This window comes from Fringilla coelebs (assembly GCF_963513975.1).
Source record: "Fringilla coelebs genome assembly, chromosome: Z".
In the NCBI taxonomy this organism is placed as follows: Eukaryota; Metazoa; Chordata; class Aves; order Passeriformes; family Fringillidae; genus Fringilla; species Fringilla coelebs.
In genome coordinates, this window is record NC_140031.1 from 17,072,356 (window position 1) to 17,098,487 (window position 26,132).

Below are 26,132 nucleotides of genomic sequence, written 5' to 3' on the forward strand. Positions count from 1 at the left end.
GAGAAACCATGCCTACTCCAGAAAGCTCAGGTTTTACCCTCATCAAACAGGAACACATTTCTCAGCTAAAAGGTTAAATGCTGACTACAGAATCACAGAATGATTTAAGCTGGAAGGGACCTCTAAGATCATCGAGTACAACCTTTGACCTATCACCACCTTGTAAACTATATCACGGCACTAAGAGCCATGTCCAGTTGTTTCTTGAACACCTCCAGGGATGGTGACTCCCTCGGCGGCCATTCCAATGTTTAACAACTGTTTTCATTAAGGAATTCTTCCTGATGTCCAGCCTGAAGCTCTGCTGGTGCAGCTTGAGGCCATTTCCTCTCATGCTGTCGCTGGTTGACAGGAAGAAGAGAGCGACCCCTACCCGGCCGCAGCCTCCTTTCAGGCAGCTGTAGAGAGTGATAAAGTCACCTCTGACCTTCCTTTTCTCCAGACTAGATACTCCAGCTGCGGAGTTTCCTCAGCTGCTGCTCACAGGACTTGTGCTCCAGACCCTGCCCCAGCTCCATTGCCCTTCTCTGGACTCTCTCCAGCCCCTCAGGGCCTTTCCTGCAGGGAGGGCCCAGAGCTGGACACAGCACTCGAGGTGTGGCCTCAGCAGTGCCCAGCACAGGGGGACAATCCCTGCCCTGGCCCTGCTGCCCACACCATTGCTGATCCAGGCCAGGATGCCATTGCCCTTCCTGCCCACCTGGGCACAGCCTGGCTCGTGCTCAGCTGCTGTCACCAGCACCCCCAGGTCCTTTCCAGCCCCTCTGTCCCAGCCCTGGCACTGCCTGGGGCTGTTGTGACCCAAGGGCAGGACCTGGCACTGGGCCTTGCTGAACCTCACTCCACTGGCCTCAGCCCATGGATCCAGCCTGTCCAGATCCCTCTGCAGAGCCTTCCTGTCCTCCAGCAGATCAACACTCCCACCCAACTGGGCATTATCTACAAACCAAGAATGTACTTGATCCCCTTGTCCAGAACATCAATAAAGATATTAAACAAAACCGGGGACATAACGAGTCCTGGGGAACACCACTAGTGACCACCAACTTTTGGAATGAAACAAACTTTTGGAAGCTTGCTTTTGCTCTCTTACCAGATAATGAAAAGGTACTGGAAGTAGCATTTTTCTGCAATATTTCATATATTACAGGCTAACAGATTACATTACAGATTATCAGATTACATTACATTGCAGAAATCAGATTACATAATTTTTAAATACAGACTTGCAAACACCCATAGGTCAAAGGAAAAAGGAAGTAAAAGGTGCAGTAAAAAATTCTGACAATCCTTCTGTCTTTGAGAAGAGATAAATGGATGAAAACAACAAATCAAGTATCCGGGATTACTCCTCATCATGAGCCAAAAGTCTCCACTAAGATGAGACTTCTCAAAACACATATACCCATATGATCAGAAAATGTTAAGAGACTTTAACAAGGAACTGCTAGCTGCTATTGAATCTCAGATTCAATTCTTGATTAAAAAATTGTATTTATCTACATGAATTATATATTTCATATAGCTTAGGTAGCAGAACATAAAAACAAGACTGCACATGATTCACTCTATTTTAAAAAAAATCCAAAAAGTGACATTATGACTAAGTGCAAATAATTCACATAACACACTCAAGCAGTATCTACACTATCCCCAAGGAGTGGTCCCTTTATGAAAGAAAATTTACTGGGGTTTTTTTGGGTTTTTTTGTTTTGGTTTGGTTTGGTTTTGTTTTTTATGGGACACATGCTCAAATAGGAACATGTATGTTTAAATCCATGGACCAGTGGTAGTAAAGAGAAAATGCTCTGCTTTTCCCATGTGCTTATCTCAAAGCCTTCTTGGAACAAGTTCAGGTAAGACAACTGCTATGCAACTAGATCTCCTGAAACTTTCCTCAAGAACCAAGTCAAATTCTACCCCAGATAATTTAAGAGAGGTTACAATCTAGTTGAAAAATCTAATAAATATCCTCAATATTAAGTCTACTATATTTACACAAATAATAAAGAAGATATACAGAAATTCTAGAATAGGAAGAAGATCTAAGTGGGTTTTAAATTAGAAGAACATTAGACTCCATGAGAACTCTCCACAGGAGACTGTTTTCTTGCTTCTAACAAACAACCTCACTTGAGACTCAGAGTCAGAACTGGGAGCCAAATAGGTTGCCTGTATATAGAAAAGTTTTAAAAAAATTCTACAACCATAAAACAACCATTTTTCCAAAATCCAATAAATCTAACAAGAGAACAGTTCTCAAAGAATATAACTCATTATAAGTTGGCTGCCTTTGCAACACTTTCAGTGGTGCAGTAAATATATTGGTTTTGACAAATGTTCACATAGATACCTGAGCCAGTTCTCGTAAGTGAAAGTTTATACATACAATAAACATAAGGAACATACACTTCCTTGAGCTGCCACATGAGCCATACTAAAATTACAGTCCAGTTTGTATTTCTGTGTAACTTAACCACTGCAATCCAAGAAATTATATTAAAGAGATACACCACACGCCTTCCACTCCTCCTGCTTTTTACCCTTTGTTCTTTGAGGTCAGGATTTGTACAGCTTTTCTCAACTTTATCTGCTGACATTTTTAACTACAGCTGTATTGATCTATCATTTTAAAATTTAAAATAACTAACAATTTAAAGCAACTGACAGTTATGATGAGATTTAGATATGCATGTTTTATAAACAAAGGAATAAATGCCATACCTCCAAGTTCTTTTACGTTCAAAATTGCATTCTGGAATGGCACTGCTTTTATACTAAAACCTAAGAAGAGAAATGCAGAACATTAGTAAGCTATTTGTTAAAGAGGCCATTTGCAACCAATTGCATATATTCAGAAAAAACAACTTTTTCCATCAAGAGCCAGGATTTTGCCTGAGAAATTCTCTTTCAATGGGTTTAAAAAGTCAGTTAAAAGGGGGTGAGAGGGGGGTAAGAGGTGGAGAAGTGCCATAGAGTGGAACAAGAATAAATCAGGATAAGCAATGCAATTTTCAATTATAAGTACCTGGCACACAAAATGTAGCACAAAACTTCCATCCAGACTTTCTACCAGAATATACTTCTATAAAATAATCTTTTACTGCATCTAGAGCTAAAGTCGACAATCCAGAGTACCCCTAATATGAGATGATCATTCTGCAAATTTTAGGAGACCTTGAAAACAATGTGCAATAAAAATCATTGTATTCTTCCATTTAAACTTCATAGGTTTTGGTTGCAACTGGATTATTAATTCTTTCTATAAATGTTATTAACTGGAAGATCCTTCTACAAACCTAAGTTGGATGTATTTAAATGGTCATAAGCACACTGGAAATATCTATGAGTCCTCTATTAGCCTGATTTTTGCTTAAAACTGAAATAAAAATAAAAAATCCAACCAAACAAAAAAGCCACCACCAAAATGTGACCTTTACCCTTAATTGAAAATTCAGACAGACAAAAGAAAGGGAATGTGAAAGGCTTCCAGCCATATCAGTGTATTATACACTAAATTGTGCATGTTCAGTGCATACATACATATAAGTACGTAATACTTTATAAAGGAAAAATTATGTGTGCTCCTTCAGCAAAAAATATCCAGACAGACATTAAATTTATTTCCATCCAGCACAAGTCGTTTCAACATGATTACATACCTGTGAAATGAGTAAAGAGGTTTTGAGAAAATGTGTTTCACTTCACTTTTATTAGCTATCATTTAAGAGAAACAAGATGTTTTTTCTCCCTGGTTAGACCAATAAGATGTTACAGTACTCCTACTATGATCAGTGCTAGATACAATAGAGGAAAGTACAAGAAAATTTGAAGGGAATAACTATGAAATATTTTGGGAATCGTTATTTTCAGAGAAATCCTAAAGTCTTACTAGAAAAGGGGAAAAAATGGAATGGACCTGAGTGGCATTGATGAAAAAAGCAAAAATATACATTATAGCTTGAAACCTGAGTGGAGAAGTTGTCACATTGTATTCCTGGATTCTCCACAATATTGTCTGATTGCCACATTTAAGAAGATTTATTATAAGCTGAATACCCTAGATGTGCATCATTTTGGTTTGCCTGCCTAGTGTTCTCCAGGGTTGGTTTTCATTCTTCAAGTTACCTAATCATATAATAGTATTTTATTTGCATCTCTCTAGAAAAACAAAATCAATTTAATTTTTAATTAGCAGTATTTTCATTACTTTCTCTTATAGCTTTATACTTCTATTTATATTGTTGTTACTATTTATTTTAGGGTCTAAACTATTTAAGTATAATCTGTTTTAATCCTGGAGATAAAGCTCAAGAGAAGGATAAAAAAAAATTTAAAAGGCTCATTACTCTACAATTTCCTTTTAACTTTTTGAGTTAGTCACCTTCTCACAGCTGTCGGATCTCTCTAACATTGCCAATAACACCTCTACACTGAAGTTATTCACGTTAATAAAAACACTATTTTCTTGTACCTGTTTTACATTTTACTTACATTTGTATTAAATAATCTTATGTTCTCGTAAATTAAGAAAACATACACTGAAAAACAGTTAGGGTTGCTAAGGCACAATCATGAAATTCAAGCCCATGAACCACAGCTACAGTACGAAGCCATGTCACTGCAAACACAAGGTACTTGCACAACACTTACTATCACTTCCATCAGCAAACCAACCTTAATAATTGCTGCAGCCACTGAACCTGATTTCTTCAACCTCCATGACCTAATCTGCCCTCTTTCTGAACTTTCCAGCCAGGTATTCCCTCTTCTTACTTCCCGTGTCTGTTTCTGGTTTTTCTGGTGCTGTTTTGTTCTTGGTTTGTTTTTCATATGTTGTTTTGGGGTTTTTTTTCAATCAAAACATGCTTTTCACTATTAGGCATTCTGGTTTGCCATTATCAAGATGCCTATTCAAATTTTTTGCACTTAAGATACCTCTTATCTGTGGTTGTACTGGCTGTTTTTACGTATCTCCTCAGTACCACTGAAACTTTCTGTAAATTAATTCTTTGATCACAATCTGCCCTTACTACATAAACAAGCCTTTCGCTCCTGTAAAAAGCTGGGACTATCACCAAAAAATCATATTTCCATTATTTTTTTTTATTTTGATCACTAACATATACCTCAAGGCAACATGGACCAAATACATACAGAAATAAATCCCAATTAAAGTCTCATAGCATCACTGTGCTATCCTATTTTACAGCATATTCTCTTCCTTTCTCTCCAATATGTAGTAAGACTGTTTAAAAATCAAAAGTAAAAAGAAGAAAGAAACATTTTAATGTGTGTCTGCAGTACAGTACTACTGTATGTTATGGTTCTGCTTCATTAGACCATACATTTTCAACTTTTAACGTATTCCAAATTGTATGTTCTCATGGATATTCCCCAATATATGAACAAATACTGAAAGAAAGTATTGCAGCAGTGGTAGCTGCAAAGTGATCCACTAGGTACTTTCAACAGCAAGATAAGCAGGCTGAAGTTCTCTACAGCCTTTGCTATGTGTTTCAGTAGTCATCTTTGGGCAATATTCCAGCACACCAGGGAATAAAGGGAGCATCCTACCTGTGGTAGACACGATATTCTCCGGGCTTTCACTGCAGAGCTGAGACAGAAGACTTGTCTTGCCAGAACCAGAGAGGCCTATGCAAACCAAGTCATACTCAGGTCGTGGTGGTGGCGGTCCCTTGCAGCAAAGTGCTCTAAAACACTGCCAGGGTAGGGCAAAACAAATACAAAAGGAAGAGGTTAGTTTTCTTTTTTGGCAAATGTTTATTTCTTTAACCTTCTAAGAAGGAAGTTTATAAGCTCGAAGGCTGGAGAGAAGCAAAGTATTATTCCAACTTATTATTTTGACTAAATCAACAATTAATAGACTAAGACCAACTCAACCAAAATCTCGAACTTTATAAAAAAACAAGTATACATGTTAACTTTTCACCTAAACATCAAAAAGCTGTGTGTCCATTTCCCAAGCAGCACGAACTACTCACACCACGAGACAGGCTTGCACCCTATACAGCTCTACAGCTGATTATGCAGGAGTTTCCTTCCTGTGCTAATTTCATGCAATGCCTGCTGTGAATATCAGAGCCAATCCTGAGCACCTACTGACCAGGCTCTACCTGCCATCACAGAAAAGAATCAGAGAACTTAGCCCCGCTAATATGCTTTCCAGGCTTGCTTTGTCACGCATTTCAGCTCAGAGCAACAGCTTGTAAGTAAATAAATAAAAAAACAAATAAATCTTTCTGGACATTGATCTAGTAAAAAACAGATAGATATCTCACTTTCCCTGGAGAAGTATAAATTAATCACAATGTAAACAAATAAAAATCTCTTACACAAAGCCTACTTCAGATTTCTGCTCGCTTCTCTTAAACAGTTTTCCCAAAGTAGGCAAAGTTTTCCAAAGGGTTCCTTAGACCCTCATTAAGTTCTTCAGTTCTTTGTTTATATGCAATTTAGAAACTTTTAATGCAAAAGTCTAAAAGCATTCAATTCCAGGAAAGCTAGGAAATTTATATTTTATGTATGGAGCATAATTACCCACTAATTTCCAAGGCAGACTTCCGCCACCCCAATATACATAGACATAAATAACTTCTTCCCCAGTATCTGCCACCTTTATATCAAAGGAAGACATCTGCTCTAATAGGGAAGGGAAAACATGTCTGTGCAATCAGCCCTTTGTCACACATTCTGTTTTCACATAGCCCCAGCTCTTTATTTCCATCTTAACCACAAGTCTGCACTGCACCAACTGCGGAAAAAGAAATCCAGTCTTTACAACCTTAACCTAGTTTGTCTTGACAACTGCCCAGGTTTTCTCACTGAGGGCTACTGGAGGAGCAGAGAAATGAACTGATGTCAGTAAGGCTCTAATGCAAACAGTGGGGCCTGACCCTGTGAGCAAGTCCTCCAGTGAGAATGTGATTATAAAAGGACAGCTCACTCAACACAGAACTTTAATTGTATTCTTTCTGTATAGACAGTAAGCTATTACACATGCTGCCAAAACAGTTCTCATTGCTTTGAAGAAGCAAAAGATAAATTCAGTAGCAGCTACAAATCTACTTTAGTATTTTTTAAAAGAGTGAAAGGTAACACTTTAGAAGAAGTAAGAATATGTACAATAATATTTAAGCTGAATAAAAGCAGCAGATTTTAAAAATAATAGCTTTGCCTCCATGAAGATTTGATTCAAAAATTATTTTCTTTAAGGTTTGCTCTTGTATGTGTCCATACCTCAAAGGAATAAACTTGCCTACTAGCTTTATTTACTGATGCTCTATCCATTTAGTAGTTTATACTCATCTCACAGGTTCTACAAAGCCACAGCAAACATTCTACTGTGGTACTTAAGTGAGAAAGGCCAACTGAGTTCATTGAAAAAGATAAACTCCTTTAAATAAAGCTTCCACTTAATGGATAACAAGCTGAAGGCCACATAAAATCCTTCAGAGCTTGCCAGAGCTCCTGAGGCTGTGTGTCAGACCCTCTATAGCCAGTCTTTAAAAGGATTCCATTTGTCCCTGTCATCATGGCATCTTTGCAACATTGAAAAACATAAAGGAATAGACGAGCTGATGGAATTCTGTGCTTCTCTGTCCAGCCACTGGGCTGTTCTTATGCAATCAAACATGACACTTGAGTCCTGACAACATCTAATAATATATAGTTCTGTAAAAGATAATTACTGCTCTTTGTAAAACATATATGGAGGCTCTGAGGGGGACAGGCAGGTTTGTGAAATTCAGGATCTCTCTACTGCAAACTTCTGAAGTCCAGCTTAGACTGGAGAATGTTTATATGCTGTGGATGAAACACATGATCAAAAATCCAGGTCAGATTGCATCTCCAAAGTAGCATATGTAGGCTCATCTCACTTATCCTTCACTACTAAGCACAGTTAGGCATGAAAATTTCAGACAGACCCCCTTGAAGACAGGAACATGGCTCCCCCCAGACCACTCTTGTATTTTATCTGGTATGATTCCCTTATCTTTGCTATATTCATGACTTTGTCCTTCTGCTAGGCTAATTTCCTTTAGTAACTTGGTTTAGTTGTAATGAAAACACTTTTTTTAATATTCTAGTTTCAAAAAGCTGCTGAAACTTAAGCTATTGTGTATAACACTTAGCAGCAGCTGAGATGAGAAATTCTAGAGTACATTGTAGAGGATGCTTGTAAAAATAGATTTAGACTTTATAAACTTGTTTTGCAACCCTCCTTACTCAAGCTCAGATGAACATCTTTCCCTTTGGAAATATCACTATACAAACAGTCTGATCACTCTCTTCCGGTTCTCTCAGCAGCCTAAAGTTGCCTGGTCCCTAACAAAGTTAGGGCCATTTAAGTATCCATTATAGAGACTAAACCTTTATTATCACAACTGTGGCAGCTACATCTAGTAGCTACACAGTATCTGTGGGGCTAGAAAATTCAGAAGTCACAGACTGTGCAAATAAAATTGCATCTTATATTCTGTATTTCATTATAGACAGGAAATGCATCCTGAAATATTTTATAACCATGGACTAGAGCTACACATTATTTAAGATGTCATCACATATTACAATGCGCTCTGAAAACCACAAAACTGCAAGAAAAGTGTACCAGTAACTAAAGAAGTCATTCCAGAATTCCAAAACACAAATACATCAAAAACATTGAGAGAGTTGCTTAATTCTCAACTAGTGGTCAGTTCTTTCCCAAACCAGCATACTTTCCACTCCATTTAGCCAACCCAAAAGGCATAAAAGAAGCTCAAATTAACTTGCCAGATATAGACCTGGAAGTCTCCTCCATTGATTCCCAAACTTGATTTGCTCAATGGGCAATAAAATCATGCCTTTTAGGTATTGCAAAACAAACTCTAAACCCTAACAGTGCCTCTTAGAGGAAGTTGTGGAGCATACAGAAAAGAAAACATTGGACTACTGCAAATACAGGGTCAAGCAGAGCTAGTTGGCACAGTCACTGAAAGGTTGTTTAAGATACAGTCATGTACTCAGACCCCACTGCTAGCAACAAAAACGGAACATTTTTTTTAACCTTCTCATCTTATCAGGGTAAGACCTTACTTAGTATAAAGGAAATGACATGTCAAATTGTCAGCTTTCATAATTTTTGAGAATATCACACTTAAAGCTATAGCCACTGGATGAGGTACATAGGCATAAAAAGAGAGGCAGGCAGGGAGAGTCAGGAATTCACTTTTTAATGAACAAACATATTTTTAAGTACAGAAAATAAAATAATAAGGTACTTTTAAAAAATTTATGCATTTGATCGGTTTTTGAAAAAAAGGATGGATTAATCCAGGAAACTGGGAGTAATAGGTGCTGCAGTCTGCAGAAATTTTTGTGAATATTCAGCAGCTACTTTCATTTTACTTGTCAGTGAGCACAAACGCTGCATGTGCATGTATAATCATTTTTTAATAGTTAAGGGAAGAAGCTAGCCAGTCCTACTCCTCTTTACAGATTTCCAACCCAACAAGATGATTCTGAGTTTTAGGCAGATCAATATTTATGCTGACAATCCTAGATAGTGTCCCTTTAAAGCCCTATGGAGATTTTGTCTGGGAAAAGCATATTGTGTTTATAGCAGAGATGACCAAACACTTCTGATATATGTGCCACTCAGAGATCACAGTTTGAAGATCTGGGCAGCAAATGTCCCTGAATTAGTACTCTCTACAACACATTAAACTGCCTCCAGCTGTTGAGTCTGTCTTTGCCTACTCATTGTACTTCTCGTTTCACTCCCCTTTTTGGGGTGAAATACTCCATTATTTCTGCTTTGTTCTGGACCCATCTCCTGTCTGTTTCTTTTGTTGCCACTATTTGATAGGGACAAACAGAAGCAAGGGATTTCATGCTTAGTTGGTTAAATACACACACACTCATGGAAAAATACTTTAAGTTAGTGCAGCACTAATGCTAAGAAACCAAGCATTCAGAACTCTTGAAATACAGAATTAAGGCTGAAAGCTCAACTCTTACTCTGCTCCCTTCCCCCTCTCTTGGTTTTACTTATGGATATGGTCTCCTTTTACAATTTATTTTTCATTTAAGGTATCTTTGAATCAACAGACTTCTAGTACTTGCACACACTTACATCCAGAGGACTAGTTAATCACCTGAAGCTGTTGATAAAACTCAAGGAGTTTATTAAAAAATGTAAAGTTTGCACACAGTAGGTTTCATAGCTCTGATGTTGTCTGAGATCAAGGAAGCACAAGAAACCTCAAACCTTGAAGAGATAATGTGAAGGGGGGGGCACAATAACACAAAACAGTCATAATGTTAACGATAGGAAACAACAGGGAACAGCAGTGGAATAACTGAATGCAAGTAATAAAACACACAAGGCACCAGAATGAAATTATACATTGTGCAAGGCTGGGGGGGTTGGGGGCGGTGAAGGATATATAAATAAACTAAATTTTAACTGTTTGAATACCTTAACTTTAAATTAGTACAACAAAATTCCATGCATTTCACAGTGTGAGCTAAAGTTGCAGGCTCCTCAGTCTCCATACTGTTGTACAGGTAGTTATATCTCTAAGAAAACCAAAGCCAAACAGGATTCATCTCCATCTATATGACTTCAGTAATAAAGACAAAACCTAAAACTGCTATTCATTTTGTAGCTTCTGAAAGAGATGAATGTAGATGCATGTAGCCACTGCCAGCCTAAGTGATGTTCCGCACAGGTAAAAATCCCAGCATCATGACTAGACACCTTCTCTGACAGTCCATAATCTCATTAAGCAGTGACCACTATACTCAAGATCCTCCACCCCAATAATGATCCAAACTCCAGTGGAAGGCTCAAGGTCTCCTAACCTGCTATACCACCCCTCACACAGGATAAAGCAATCCTCTAGTTTAACCTGGCTAAGGAGTGAGTGGCCAGCCCAGAGATCGAACCAAAAGCACTCCTTCTCCACATGCATCTACTCCTCTTCAACTTTATATCAGCCTGTGCTAAGTATAGGCATTAAAGACAGGATGATAAAAAAGGGCAGAAGAAAACAATTTCTCAAGGAAGTGAGGCAGTTTTAAAAAGCAAACAGTCCTGGTGGTAGCCTACCTCACAGAAATCATAGAACCGTAGAATTGGTTGGGTTGGAAGGGACCATAAGGATCATCTAGGTCCTGCTGCCCTGCCAGGGGCCAAGACGCCTTTCACCAGACAAGGTTGCTCAAAGCCTCACCCAAGACTTCCTAGGATGAATCACCACAACACTCTGGACAATCTGCTTCAGGGTCTCACTAACCTCACAGTAAAGAATTTCTTCCCAACACCTTATATAAATCTACCCTCTTTTAGATTAAGACCATTCCCCTTTGTCCTATCACTACATGCCCTTGCCCAAAGTCCCTCAACAGCTTGGTTGACTGCTCATTTCAGGTGCTGGAAGATGCTATAAGATCTCTTGAAGCATTTTCTTCTCCAGGCTGAGTGAGCCCAGCTCTCTCAGCCTGTCTTCATAGAACAGAGGCTCAGGCCTCCTCAGGACTGTCATGGTTTGACCCGGAAGAGAGTTTTTTTTTTGGAAAGTTATGGTCAAACCAATCAGTGGCCAGATGTGAAATTGGCATTTGGTGTGGCCACTGAGGATTTGGGTACGCCTCCGAGAACACACTCAGTGGGTTAAAAAGCAGAGGATTTAGAGAAGACCTTCCTCTTTGGAGTCCGGCCGGTGAGTTGCTCTGACCTCTCCCCTGCCCAGCGGCGTCTGGGCAGGGAAGGGGAGGCCATGCGGCCTGGGAAGGAAGGCCGGAGCCCCGGCAAGGTGCAGGGGTGGAGGAGTCCTGGGATGGTTTGGGCAGCCCCCCTGGGAGAGAGAATGATAGAGACTGTGCAGGCTGAAAATTTGTTATCTTGTGCTGGGAGCACAGCCAGGAGGAGAAAGTGGGGGGGGGGTGGCAAGTGCCCAGCTGCCAGCAGACCGGGCCGAGCTTTTAACCTTTTTTTTGTGAATTTTTGGAAGCTGTAAAAACACTGATCCTCCCCAGCTGAGGAGTGAGAGGGGAAAGAGGATGGGAAAGAAGAAGAAGTTTGACTAGGTGAAGAAATGCTTGTAGATGAGAGTGCCCTAGGTGGAGGAGATGAGTGGAGTGGCTTTGGCTGGACTTTTCTCTTACACAGCCACGGGCGAAACCAAGTTCTTCTGATAATACAGAGACTGCTCCTTGGGGGAGGCGGTTGGCTAGAAGCCAGGAGTGACAAGGCCGCGAGGAGAAGCAGAGAGGACAGAGACTGAGGGGGAGGGTGTGGTGGAGCCCTCTGCCTCCAGCGAAGGATCTCTGTTCCTGAGAGCCCCAGGCCCCAGGGGAGAGAATATGGGGGGGACAGGTGTCCCAAATGGTGAGAGGCGGCCACTTCTTGGAACTAGGCAAAGCATTCTTAAAAGGACCTAAGGAGCAGTTTGGATCCATGGACAGTGGTGAGAGCGCTGGACATGGAAGGAAGATGGTCACCGCTACAGATTTTCTTCGGGCGGCTGCAGCGTGTGACATGGAAGCACTGGGGACTTTGCAGTGTTTTCCTGGGGAGGCCCATGGTGTGAGAGGAAGACTCCTCTCTCCTGATGAACTGGGGAGAGTGTGTGTGAAGGAGGGTATTGGATTGAGAATTGATGTGTTAGAGGGGATTTGTTTGTTGGAGAGGTGGGGGGAGGAGAAGTGTTTTTGAAGATGTTCTATTGTAGATTGTTGTGTGTAGTTTTCCCTTTTTCCCCTTTTGTGTCTATGTAGATTAATAAAATGTTGTTTGTTTTTTTTTTTTTTCCCCTCCATTCCCAAGTTGGAGCCTGTTTTGTTCTGTTCCTGGGTCACATCTCACGGTAACCATTTTAGAGATCCTCCTTTCATGGGGGGCGCTGGCACTGTGCCAGGGTCAACCCATGACAAGGACCCACTTGAAAAGCTCCATTTCCTTCCTGTGCTGGGGACCCCAGGGCTGGATGCAGTGAGTGGGGTCTCACCAGAGCAGAGGAGAAGAGCACAATCCCCTTCCCCCACCCTGCTGGCCCCATCCCTTTGGATGCAGCCCAGGACACATTTGGCTCTCTGGGCCATGGCTGGGTCATGTCCAGCCTCTCATGCACCAGCACCCCTAAATTCTTCTCAGCAGAGCTGCTCACAATCTATTTTCTGCTCACAACCTATTCTCTGCCCAGGCTGAGGTGCTTGGGATTGCTTTGCCTCAGGTGCAGAGCTTTGCACTTGACCTTGTTGAATTTCAAGTGGTTCACATAGATCCTCCTCTATTACAGGGATGAAGCAACAACATAGGGTTTACAGCAGGAATCTCAAATTCTGCCTTCTGACCATGAAGAAATACATTTGCATTCATTGTCTGTAATTGTTTACCATCCCCTATCAAAAGCTTCAAGTTACTTCAGAGTAGCCACGTTCTGGAACATCAAAAGAAGCAGTAGCCTTAAAAAACTTTCAACATCACTTGTAGTCCCAGATGAACAAGACACAGGCTCTAAAGGACTAACACCAGACAAATGACAGAGACATATTCATGTTTTAACATATTTCATAACTCTGCTACCAACCGAGAAGGCTTAGAGGAAAGAGAGTTAAGAAGAAAGAACTGGATGACTATTGACAGGCCAGATACGACACTGCCATTCAGAGCTATAATTTCAAAGAACTTCATGGTCATGATAATACAATTACAGTGGGTCAAATTGCAGGAGATAATTTGTTTTATCTGATATCAGATGAACTGCTCTTAGATGAAGGCTTGACCCAAAGTTCAGGAATCATAAAAATTCAATAAATGCAGCCAAAGACATAACTTCCCTGGAAGAAGCTGTAAGGCAACAAGAGTCCTTTCCCTACCATCAGCCAAAATAAACCACAAACCTCACATCCAAAATGGAAAACGAGCCTCTCTGACCTTAATCTCCTGCCCACTCCCTATAAAATCAAAACCAATTTATGATTCTCCCTTACATTCACACTAGAAGAAAGAATGAAGTAATAAATATCAAGTTCTCAGATGTACTCAGATATTCAGTGAAGTAGTACGATTTAAAAGCCTACATAAAATTAAATGGCAGACAGCTATGATAAACCAAAGCTGAGTCAGCAAACAGTTATAAGCACATGCACAGGTGGTACTCTGCACAGAAGACAATCACTTGCTTCACTGCAGTGTCAAACCAAGCTCCAAGACGGCTTTTGGACACTTCTAAGTTCCATCAAGTGTAGAATTATTGCTCAAGTTGTTTCCTCTCTGACAGTTTGCTTTCCACTTGTTTTATTGCACAAGAGTAACTCATTCAATCTACCCGTTCATTCACATTTAACAGCAAGAGACAAAGGCAACAAAAAAAGATGAATGAAAGCCTTTGCAAACAGTTTGTTTCACAACTTAAGGACACACAACGACACTAAAAAAAGCCTGAAGAATCATCGAAAATACCAGCAAAAAAGGCAGTAGCAGCACCACCCAAATGTGCAAAAGTTAAGGATGTGACACTTCCTGTCACATCTATCTTCTGGTAAGGATAAAAGATGTATACATTTTTTCCTTAATACGCCCCCTCAAAAAAACCACACAAATAAAACAACTAAAACAAAATCACACCTTTGAGCTTTCAGGCTTGCTGAAAGCCATCCCTGTAGAGTTTCTGAGACAAAACATAAAAAGCTTTTCCATTATTTACGTATGCTACAAGGTGGGTTACCAAACAATTTTTTTTTTCAGCATAGAATGAATAATTCTGTTCTGTTCACGTGGGATCACAAAAGCAGAAAGAAGCATATAGACCACTTGGTGTTCTTTGATTTTTTTCTGAGCTGTCTACTCGACTACATGCCACCTACATGCTTTGTTTCTTTTTCCTCCTCAAAAACTATTCACAAGTACATAAGACCTTGGACATTAGTATTCAACATACATGGCGCACATAGGATGACTTTGGTAACAATATCAAAAGGAGGATTTATTTAAACAGCAGAGTGACATCTTTAAGCCCCATGCCAGAATGGGTCAAAGGAAAAAAATTAGAGAAATATATCTGGTGCAAAGAGGAATCTGGCTGTACACTAGATGGAGGTAAATGAAGACTTGCATTGTATTCCATGCATTTAAAAAGGAAAGAACAAGAAAAGTTACTGCTGCTGTCCTACTCTTAAAATTTGCAGGCAAATTCAAAGTACATTAAGAGATTAAGACCCATCATGCCCTGTGAAATGAAACTTCTGAATTTTGCAAAAGGATCTATATAACAAAATGGTCTTCAAACAAACCAGTTAAGTTAAAATAAACACAAATTAATTTGAAACATAGTTGAAAAAAGCATGGGAACAGCCAAGCACAAACAAGAAAAGTGTGTCGTCATGCACTAACAGCCAGAAGATCTCAAGGGGGATCCAGGTGATACAAGTGAATAAACCTCTGAAAAAAGTAACAAGATCTGAATTCTTCCATCCATAGTATGAGTAACATTAGAGAAACAGGCAAACTTCAGTATATTTTTCCCAACCAGGTTAATCCAAAGCTTTCAGAGCTGTTTGGCACCATAATCATAAATAAAAGAAAATAATTCCTGGATTGTGTGTTTCTCTTGACTATCAAAAAGTGAAGCAAGAAAGTGAACCTAGAAAAACTCTAAGTGTTTTGAGGGAAGAAGAGGAAATAACTAATGTTTACTCGAAGCAAAGTTTCCTCTGAGATTAAGCCCCAAGACGCATCTTGATCCTTCTTATAAAAGATTTCAAAACTAACACTTGACATCAAATCTGAGAGAAAAGAGGAGAAATCTCTGAGGACAGTGGTCCAGACTGTTTTCTATAAAGTCTGGTCTTCCTGAGCAAGTTCATAGCTGATCTAGAAGAGAAAGTACAACAAGATTGTAAGTATCAGTCAAAGTAAAAAAAATGGTGCAAAAAACCCCAAACTAAACCAATCAACCAACCAAAACCACCACCCAACAACAAACCAAACACACTCAAACAAACAAACAAGCAAATTAAAAAAAGCAAACAGGGAGAAGAAAAAGGACACATTGACATTTGTGGGGCAGGGGGAAGCCACAAACATGAGAGCTTCAGAATCAATTTGCAAAATACCATAAAGCAAAATTAAACACAATCATGACAGTGTGACAATACATTAAGAGGCAAAGTACAATTTCAACTGTGACTTTTAAACCTGCTCAGGAATCCCTGCTGCTCTCTGCTCATGCATACCAAACCAAGAAGGGAACAAACCAACAAATGTTTGATTGCCCTAAAATTATCAGGGCATAAGGAAAGAAGACATGAGTAGAAACTGATGCAACAAAAGTTGTTAAAAAAGAAACAGCATATACACTTAACATCTAAATAGCACTACCCATATACACAATCCAACAAGAAGTAATCGGAGGATTCAGGTAATAGAAGGAGGTGGACAGAACAAGGATAGCCTGATTTTGCAGACTGTGCAAGTCTTCTGGCCAAAGAATTCTTCTACTTGGAACACTGAAGACAATACAGCTTTTCAACACCAGAAAATGGAGTAAGAATTATACCAATATTAGTGCAGTCACAATTGGGAGATCCAATAGACTATTACCAGTTCATGGCGTTACCAGTCTCCAGTGCTGAATTTGAAACAGGTAATATGTAAATGCAGGCTATAAATATCTCTTATGCATTAGGTTCCCTATGAACTATTTCAATCTTATGTGGCCTTTTCCTCTTACTTTTCCAGTACACTATATTTACAAAAAATGAGAAACTTCAAGAGAATACCTGTTTTGACCAAAAGACCCTAGGGAATATACACAGGAACCTCTCTTCCCACCCCCTTATCCAGCATAACAGTTTTACTTGGCTAGCACAGCACATTACTACCATGGGAGGAAACAGACCAACCCACACAAAAACATTAATCCAAAATATACAATTAGAGGAAGGCATATGAATCTCAAGTATCATTAAAAATTCTTCAAATTTTAATCAATGAGAGCCTCTTGGAATGCAGAACAGGTTTAGCCTCAATCAAACTCTTAATGAGCTAGGTTTGAGAAACTTCAGCCATTGAAAACATCTCATGCTCCAACACAGGCATTTCACATTTCTCCTGTCTCCAGTTGCAAGTTTGGATATTTTTTCTGCCTACATATGGCATGTCTGCCTACATGGAGCTTCTCAGCTGCCACCCTGCTGATGAAGACTCCATTGGCTATTTTGTTCACTTAGAACTGCAAAATCAGAACTGAAATTTATTATTCCTGAGCATGCATAAATCAAGGGCTACACAGCCTTTAAACCATTTTAAAGAGAATGCCAAGAGATGCCCTACTTCTAATGCCTGAAATTTTGGGAAACGCAACTCAGTTTGAGACAGGGATTTTCAGCTGATAGGGAAGGGAACAGATCCTACAGAGAAATGTGTCAACTACAAATAATAGTTGTTTTTACAAGTTTGCACTATTAAAAAAATAAACAAAACCAAATTTAAAAAAAGAAAAAAAAGAAACACAGAAACTCACACAACAACCACAAAAATGGGAGGTTTTTTTTCTTTTTTAGTAAGTATTGACCAATGCCTACTCATGTTTTTGAGATAGAAGGGGGAAAAACCCAAAAAATGGTAAATATTCTGTACACAAATTCCGGACAAGCAGATTACATTACCTTTAAAAAGCCATGGTTGAATTTTAACATTTTTTTAGGTGAAAGTTGGCAAGAACCATCTTTATTTTTTTGTAAAAACACCCATTGTTGTGGCTTTGCTCACAAAACAGCCTACCATACAGCCATGCAGACTCACGGGTAAGTCAGTGTGCCTGCTCTGTGGTGCTGACAGCCCAAGCCAAGAAATTTCTCCTGGTGAAACAATCACCACTTTTTTTCAATTAAGAGGCATGAAACACTTCAATCCACGACAGTGTATCACTGTGCCAGATTTTTTTTTTTTTTTTTTTTAGTCTCAGAACTGCTGAAAGCCTTTTAAGGGGAATTAAATTTTTCTCCTTTGAGTAGGTGCAGTCTCCAGTCAGCTCTAGGAAACTAACACTTTTAAAAGACACCCTACACCTGAGCCCTCCCTGTGCGCAATCTGTTTCCCAATGATACAACTTTCATTGAAAGTGTGATGAGTGTCTTGGTTTTTTTCAGGCAATCATTATGCAACAGTTCCATAAAAATTTTTGTCATTTAAAAAAGGAACAGATTGTTACTTAAGAATACACCTGATTATGATGAATACAATCACAAATCCAAGCAGAAATACACTTAACATATTGTTCAGATAACAGAGCACAGCTCTGGGATGCTTGGTTCCTCAGCTGATTTAATGCTTAGCTGTGGGACATTTAATACTTGTTCTAAGGCTGCAGACACTTCAGCAAGAAATGACTCACTGCTTCTTACGGGAACGAAAATTTTATCTTTTATTCTAGATCAGCATAAATCTTGCCAAGCTGGGAAACTCCTTTTTGCTGGCTAGAGAGAAAAAATCACTGAGGACCAGGGAGAATTGTCATAATGATGAGAGTCTATCAGAGAAATATAAGCAATCTGTAGCTGGTAGCATAATTCAGAGTGAGATAATGAATAAAAACAGGCTTAAGAAATGGAAGACAGTTGTCTTATAGAGACTAAGACATGGGATTAGTTGTAAAAGCAGTACACTGGCTTTAACTCAACTTTTTGTTTTAAGTATCTTAAATTCTTACATTCACTTTCCTAAAGATTACTAAAGCAGATTACTAAAGCATTGCAATAAAGAACTGGATGTTGTGATTTTTGTAATATAAAAGCATAATAAACTTTAGCAGTGACACTTCAGCAACTGCCAATTACCGATATATCATTAAATCAGTATTTTTGATAAGATGCACACAGTTCTATTCATGCCACAGAGATTTTTCACTGAAAAGGATGCTTTCACAGCTCACAAGTAATTCTTCAAAGCAATTTATTACAATGGAAAGATACAACAAGACATGGAATATATCACACCATTTTATACAAGGACTAAGGAGTACAGCACAGTTTGATTACGTTATTGAGGAACAGAGTTACAAAGTCGAGGATGTCAGAAGCAACTAACTGCTCTAAAACACGTCAAAAATCACTGTAACTGAAAAAGCACTGGAAGAATTTTACTTTCTTTAGTAATAATAATATAGGCCTCTTTATTTCAAGAAACATATAATTGATCAGGTTTCCTCATCCTCACAAGAAATTCTTAATATTATGCTGTCAAGATTATTGCCAGAAAAGCATATAATCACAAATTATGTCTTAAAGAGATCAGTGCTTAATCAGGAAGAAATGGCAATCTATAAAAGCAGGGAAAGAGACATTACAGCTTGGTTTCCTAGTGCACTGCACACAGTCCTTATCTGGTACCTGGAGGCAGAATCATCATGCACATAGATGATTATGCACATTAGAAACACTACCTCTGTGGACTAGCAGGAAGTGAAAATTCTGCCCCACATCCCATAGCCCAACAGAGTAAGAGCTGGTGGTGAGGCATCAGCTCTACCTACAACCTTGGACAACTTAGCTTGGACTTGTACAGCTGAGCAGGAAGTACCAGGGACCTTCTGAATAGATACTGAACCAAAGGAAATAAAAGAGGAGATCCTCCACGACTGTTCCAGTTCTGCAGGTCAAGAGCAGAGAGATCAGATTTTGAAGAACTTACTGCAAAAAAAATGTCTTCTACTCATTTGTATACAAGCATTTTATAAAACCTATATAAATTAGAAACAAATGCTGTTTGCATTCTCTGACAAGTCGAAAATTCTGGTGCCCAAAGGATTGCACAAGCCCCTAGATCTCCTGCAACAGAGTAGAGGCAAATTGTGTCAGGCCATTCCTCAAGAGTGGCCATTCCTCAGACTGGCCATTCCTCAAGACTCACCAGTTAGGCAGAATGATGAAGCAGAAGTTCTCCTGTTACTATTAATCACACTGGTCAAATCTGAACATTTGCTAACAGCTACTGTTTCTCCTATTATTCCAATACCTTACCACAGGAAACTAAAATATCTCAGACCTTTTTTAAAGCATTAAGTGTTCTCTCTTCAGAGTCAGAAATAATTTGATGGAAAAGAAGAAATTCTATCAAATGTATGAGAAATTCTAGATAATATATGCTGTCTTGAGTAATTTTCCTAAAAAAAAAAACTCTGAAAGGTCTTTCATATTAGGAGGTCAACTGTGATTTCCAAAACTAATGCACCTTTGCCTAAACTTTCAAACTGACACTAGCAGTAAATTAGGTTATTTTTAAGTTCATTCTAAGAAACAAATTTTATTAAACCTATTTTTAGGTGTGCCTAATTTCACTAAGTTGAGGCTAATGTAAAATTTAGAGAAAGAGCAGGGAAAAAACCCTAAGAAAATTAGCAGGAAGGGGGAAGAACATATTGCTATTAATGTATTACTTCTAGTAAAATAACACTGAAGTTCAGCATAATCCAAGCCACAGTGCAATGTGTGTAATGCAACCAAGAGTCTAAGTTCCACACACTAGAAGAAAAGCAATAATTTTATGTCTTTTTTTTATCTAGTTCAGATTTGGAATTTAGTTGTGGCACTGACTCAACCTATATGTACTTCAAAAGGAAACTCTTCTGCATGGAAACATAGTCTAAGGCAACAATAAAATGCAAATTTCAGCGCTAGTTTTGCTTTTAAAAGCATCAAAAAATATAAGAATATGATTGTTATGTCCATTGAGCACAAGGGAATTAGAGCAATTTAAAGTAGCTTATTGTAAGAGGACACAACTGAGCTGAGAAGTCTCATATTTGAATTTCCTGTGCAGAAAGAGGAATCAAAATGAACTATTAAGCTGTAGTCTAAACGTTTGAAGATTTTTTCAGCTGGGGACAGTGTACAGCCTTAAATGGTAAAAATCCTTGGAAAAATAATCTTTTACGAATAAGATGAAGTTCCAACAGACCATAAATTGACTTGGAAATGTTCACATTAGAAAAATCACATTGATAGCAATAAGCACACCATTCAACAATATGAAACCAGGTAAATATTTCTGCACTAAGCATAGATATGAACTCCATTGTAAAAACATTCAAACCTACTTGGCCTTCTAGGCACACTGAAGTATTTTAATGACAAATGTATCATGATTCTTCTTCCTGCTGTCTTCTGCTTTTCTCTTCTGTTAAACCTTACATTCCAGCCTAATAGCAATATATTTTCGCCTTCAATCAACCATACTATTCAGTGGCATTTCCTAGAAAAATTTTTCTTGTGTGTCAGATAAACACAGAAGAAAATCCTTCAGGGACAGCTTGATATACCACAGTTGAAATAATACTGAACCAAGAAATTAAGACTTTCCTTAGTGAACCTATCAGCACAGAAAATGTGGTATAAATACATATTTTAGCAAAATTTAACTATATCAAGCATGTGACTTGGACTTCATTCCACAATTTTAAAACTATGTGGGTTCAGATGTATTAGAAAAGTCATGCAGTGGGAAAGACCAACCATGAAAAAAACAAAAGTGAAAAAATCTATGTGCAAGAAGCAGCATGATGGTATTGCATTATTGGGCCATCATGAATCTTTTAACTAGGAAACAAAAGCAGCTCATATGTGGCATTTTAGGATAGTAAAGACTACTTCATAATTTTCTGGTTAAAAGTAATTTGATGCTGCCTGGCTAGACAAAAACAGTGACAATAAAAAGGTTACCTTGCAGGTGCCACACAGGATCTCACTGAGGGTAAACACCATATTTTCTGGAGAAACTGCTAAACCTCCAAACACCCCATTAAATTAAACTACATATAACAAAGAAGTGTGTGAATTGGCAGTGCAACTCGACCATTAGTGTTCTCATACAATTCTGTGCTTCCCACATTTTCAGGAATTAGACTGCAAGTTTCCCCATTTTTACATATACTCAAAGAATTTAACATTATTAGACTGTCATAGATGACTTATGATTTTTGGCAGGCCATCTGCTGTAATAGCTTTGAATTTCCCTTAAGTGCACATTGTGGATGACTTATTTTAGCAAGAATTAACACTACCTGGAGGCTCAAACAAAATCTAAACTCTTAACTCCTTTGCGTCACTAACATGCCAAGTGAAGGTCAGTGTTATATGTGTGTTATGCACTTAGGGTAGATTAAGCTGCATGACATGCTACATATATTGGACATTCTTTTGATCTTGATTTGAAACTATTAACCCTTCTAGAGCAGAATAAGACCATCTCCATATACTTGGACTACGTACTTTGTATCTCTGGTCAGCAGAGTGAGAACTCAAGTAAAATTTCAAAGAACCACTTTTCCAGTTACATTAGGGTTAAAAATTAAACAAGATTGCTCATGCTTGCCATTCCACAAATTCCAAATATATTTGAAAAGTCATACTAGTCCTATTCTGCGTTCCAAATTCCTGCAATATTCATTAGTCTTAGTATAAGAACCACCATGAGTGAAAGAGCAATTTGCTCATAACGTTTCCTGTGTTGGTTGCACACTAGATCTACTTTTTTACTGTAGCATATTCGAGAATTTAATCAATCTTCCCAGAAAGAATGTCAGCAACAAGAGCTATTTCAGTGGCTCATTAGCTAGTTATTAGAAACAGACTTCATCACTGATATCTTAGGACAGTGAAAACAAAAACCAGATTGTATGGATTTGTTTTTAAAGAATTTGATGTCATCATTTTTGCCATTATAAATTGATACTGAAAACAAATATTGGCAAAGAAAGCAAACATCCTATACTTTCTGGATTTCTCCTTGACCACACATAGGGAAAAATACTTCTCCAACACTACAAAACACTCCTCTTCTTATACAGACATGACATAACATTATTTTAAAAATGAACGAACAAAACCTTTGATTTTCTATTCTGTCAAAGGGAGAAATTTCAGTAACAGTTTCCCAACCGTGTTTTCCCCTCAAAAAAATACCGACATAATGATCCTGCAGTTTTCAACCACTTTACACTGCAGATAACGTGGCAGAACTGTCAGCCATACCCTTCAGCATTTTCTGCTCATTACCTTGGGTGTTCTCCACATTGTAAATGAATGGGCACATAACTTTGTTCATCCCCAACACTGGCAACACTTGAAAATTTCATTCAGAAACCTGAGGATCTAAAAGTTCTATGGGTGTTCAACATCATGAAGGTGAAGATTCCTGAATTATTTCACTGGATTTTTATACCCCACCTAGTAAATACAGTTTTCTCTTTATCAGCTGAGCCAGTATTCAAATAATTGTTTTTAAATATCATTTATATTAATTAGTCTGTAGGGAGAGACTTTGGAATATGCCATCAAGTTCCAATTAGTTTTTTTCTGTAGTTTTTTATAGCCTGATAATATCAGAGCTTAACTCACTTTGGTCAATGCTTCCATCCAAACAACCAAAGGAAACCATTTCAATACTGAGGAGATGCTATTCCCCAGTTGTGCTTATTCTACAGTCACATCATCCCAGGTTAAGATGTACTGCATGGCAAAGGTCAAGTTTTTATTTTCAGTATCAACATATACTGTGCCTATGTAGGGCCCACCAAAATGAACACAGGAAGAAAAAGAGAACTACCTTCCGGATGGTTTAGCCTCATTCCTTCAAGGGGATTTGCTCATTTGTTGCTTGTGGGGGGAAAGCTTTTTCTTTTTGCAATTGCCAATTTTAAACCCTAGGAGGCTAGGGCTTCAAAACCCGACTACTGAAAGGACTGACATATCCCAAAGAATGTAGGAGGAATTTGATTAGGCTTTTTTATTAGGAACTATTTGTAGTACCCCTAGATGCTTACATAGTAACAGTAGCTAAAAACTCTTACCATCTTTGGCTGTCCAGGAGACTGCACCCCTTCTCCAGGAATGTGGATTCAAGCATAGCTATCCATGTATTCATCACCCCTAGGTTGAATATCACTGAGCACTACACCCCAGGGATGAGGCGTTCCAACTGAATCAACAGGCACCCTGCCCTGGGAAGCGGCACGTGGGGATTGCTCACCCGCGCCAGGCGGCCCGCTGGTCTGCTCGCAGATTCTTTCCAAGATCGGGTGCCTGATTTCATGCTAATGCGTGGGAGGGGATCCGTTTCTCCATTAATTTCTGCGATGATGGCAGTTGAGAGATCATTGCTATGGGCCAAATCAGGGAAAGGAGGCTCATTTCCACCGCAGCTGACTTCAGCAGTGAAATACTTGTGGTGGTGTCTCAACCGCAAGACAATTATCAGTTCAGCAAAATTTCCTATGCGATAGCATTGTGATTATAGGAATGGGTACAGTGCCCACAAAGAGAAAAAGTAAAGCACCATCTCAGAGTACCATATTGAATTTCCCTAGGCACTCATATCACATTACCATGCATTTTGAGCAGAACATTTGAGCAACATTTTTGTCTTAAGAAGTTGCATGGAAAGCTTTTAAAAAACAAAACAAAAAAAAAGCTGCTTTATTTAGAAGTAAGAATAGGGCAGGAGCAAAAAATTTACAACCGATTTCTTTTATCCAATTCTGTTGATTTTCAGCTGGAACAGAGGTAACATAAATAAGTAGATCAATCAAGGCAGAGACCATTCTGTAGTTCCAGTTTCCCATGTCTTCCTAGTTCCAGCAACTCCTAGTTTTCTGCTCTAATAAACAAGCTACTCACTTCAGTAAACAGTACTTTTTGTTAGTCAAGCCTTGTATTACAAAATAGTTTCTGCCCTTGATGCTAGATTTTTAATACTGGCTATTCACATGCAGCTCTGCACATCAAAAATGCTATTGTACCACTGCAGAAAATTAACTACCTACGGCACAGTCTTTAGAAAGCAATCATTGTAGATACTGTGCAAGACAGCAAAAGCTCCAGTGCATCCGGATCAGACAGAGGAAGAGAACATGACAGAGTCCCTTTTTAAAAGCGGGGGTTCACTGATTTAAAAATAACACAAGTAATGTGCTTTATACAGGCCCTAGACAGCTCAAACGACTGTGTGGAGCTACACACAAACAAGTGATACTTAAGCCTTTTCAGGCAACACACAAAAAGAAAGCAAACATTAATTACAAAGTGGATTCTTAGTACCTCCATACATTACATACATACATCATGCAAGTTAGCTTAACTCAGTGAACTCTCACACATAGATTAGTGCCTACGTGCCTGAAATGTTTTCAAATTAATTTTAATTACACTGCAAATTGTGCACAGACTAGACGGCAGCTCAGCATGTATTCATGTAGCATGTAGCTCAACTCATATTTCCTTATGACTATCAAAAAGTCATAAGGAAACAAAAGAGAAATACATGAAGCACTTACCTACTTGATAGCCATTAAAGAAAAATCTATCTGTGGACCAGAGAGAATAAAGACATCTGTTTTCATAGCTGGATATTTTAACATCAATTTCAGGTTGCCCTGCTATGTAAAAACAGTAGCATATTAACATGTTGCTGGTTTTTGGTTCTGGTGACTTTTTAGTGTCTTTGTGGATGCCCTAGGTTTCCTACATGAAATTAAGATCAGTCTCTCAACTCTAAGCCTTAAATGGCAGCAGTATATATAAAATAAATAAACCCATTTCTCTTTGTTACTTGCAGAGACACTAATTTCCCTCTTTCAGAACAGGCATTTGTTAATGCAAATGCATCGAGGCATCACATTTTTTCCTTATGTTTCAGATGACAATATTGCCAAAAGTAAAAATTTCTATTTGTTCAAATTTATTTTGTACTTATACTACATGTGGCATACTGAATGTGCTAGCTCTCAAAAATCACAGTGCAGTCTTGAGCTGCACCCTCTGCTAAAGGAAATCTCACTTACAAAATCTAAGAAAGCCACAGCAGTATAAACACATAATAATCTTCGAGACAATCTAAAGCAATTGAGATATCCAGATAAATGTCCTGGGAACTTTCTGAAGGGATGCACGCAGCTGTAAATGGAGTGAGGACAAGAAACAATGGACAAATTGAAGCCCAAGAGGTTCAGACGGGATTGAAGAAAATGCTTTTCGCCCACGGGAACAGTCCAGCACTGCCCAGACAGGCTCCACAGCCCTTATCTTTGATGGTTTCTTCCACTTGGTTTCAAGACCAGAACTAAGCT

The 26,132-nt window shown here is 38.7% G+C and overlaps 1 protein-coding gene across 3 annotated transcripts in view; it reads right to left on the reverse strand.

Annotated features, from left to right (window-relative positions):
• The window catches only part of ARL15 (ARF like GTPase 15), a 227,875-nt gene that overhangs the window by 139,961 nt on the left and 61,782 nt on the right, over positions 1–26,132 (reverse strand). For all 3 annotated transcript variants that reach the window (XM_084224669.1, XM_084224670.1, XM_084224671.1), the window contains 2 exons: positions 5,578–5,722; positions 2,725–2,784 (listed from right to left, as the gene is read on the reverse strand). In XM_084224669.1, coding sequence (XP_084080795.1) covers positions 2,725–2,784; positions 5,578–5,722 — 205 coding nt within the window. The remainder of the gene's footprint in view (positions 1–2,724; positions 2,785–5,577; positions 5,723–26,132) is intronic.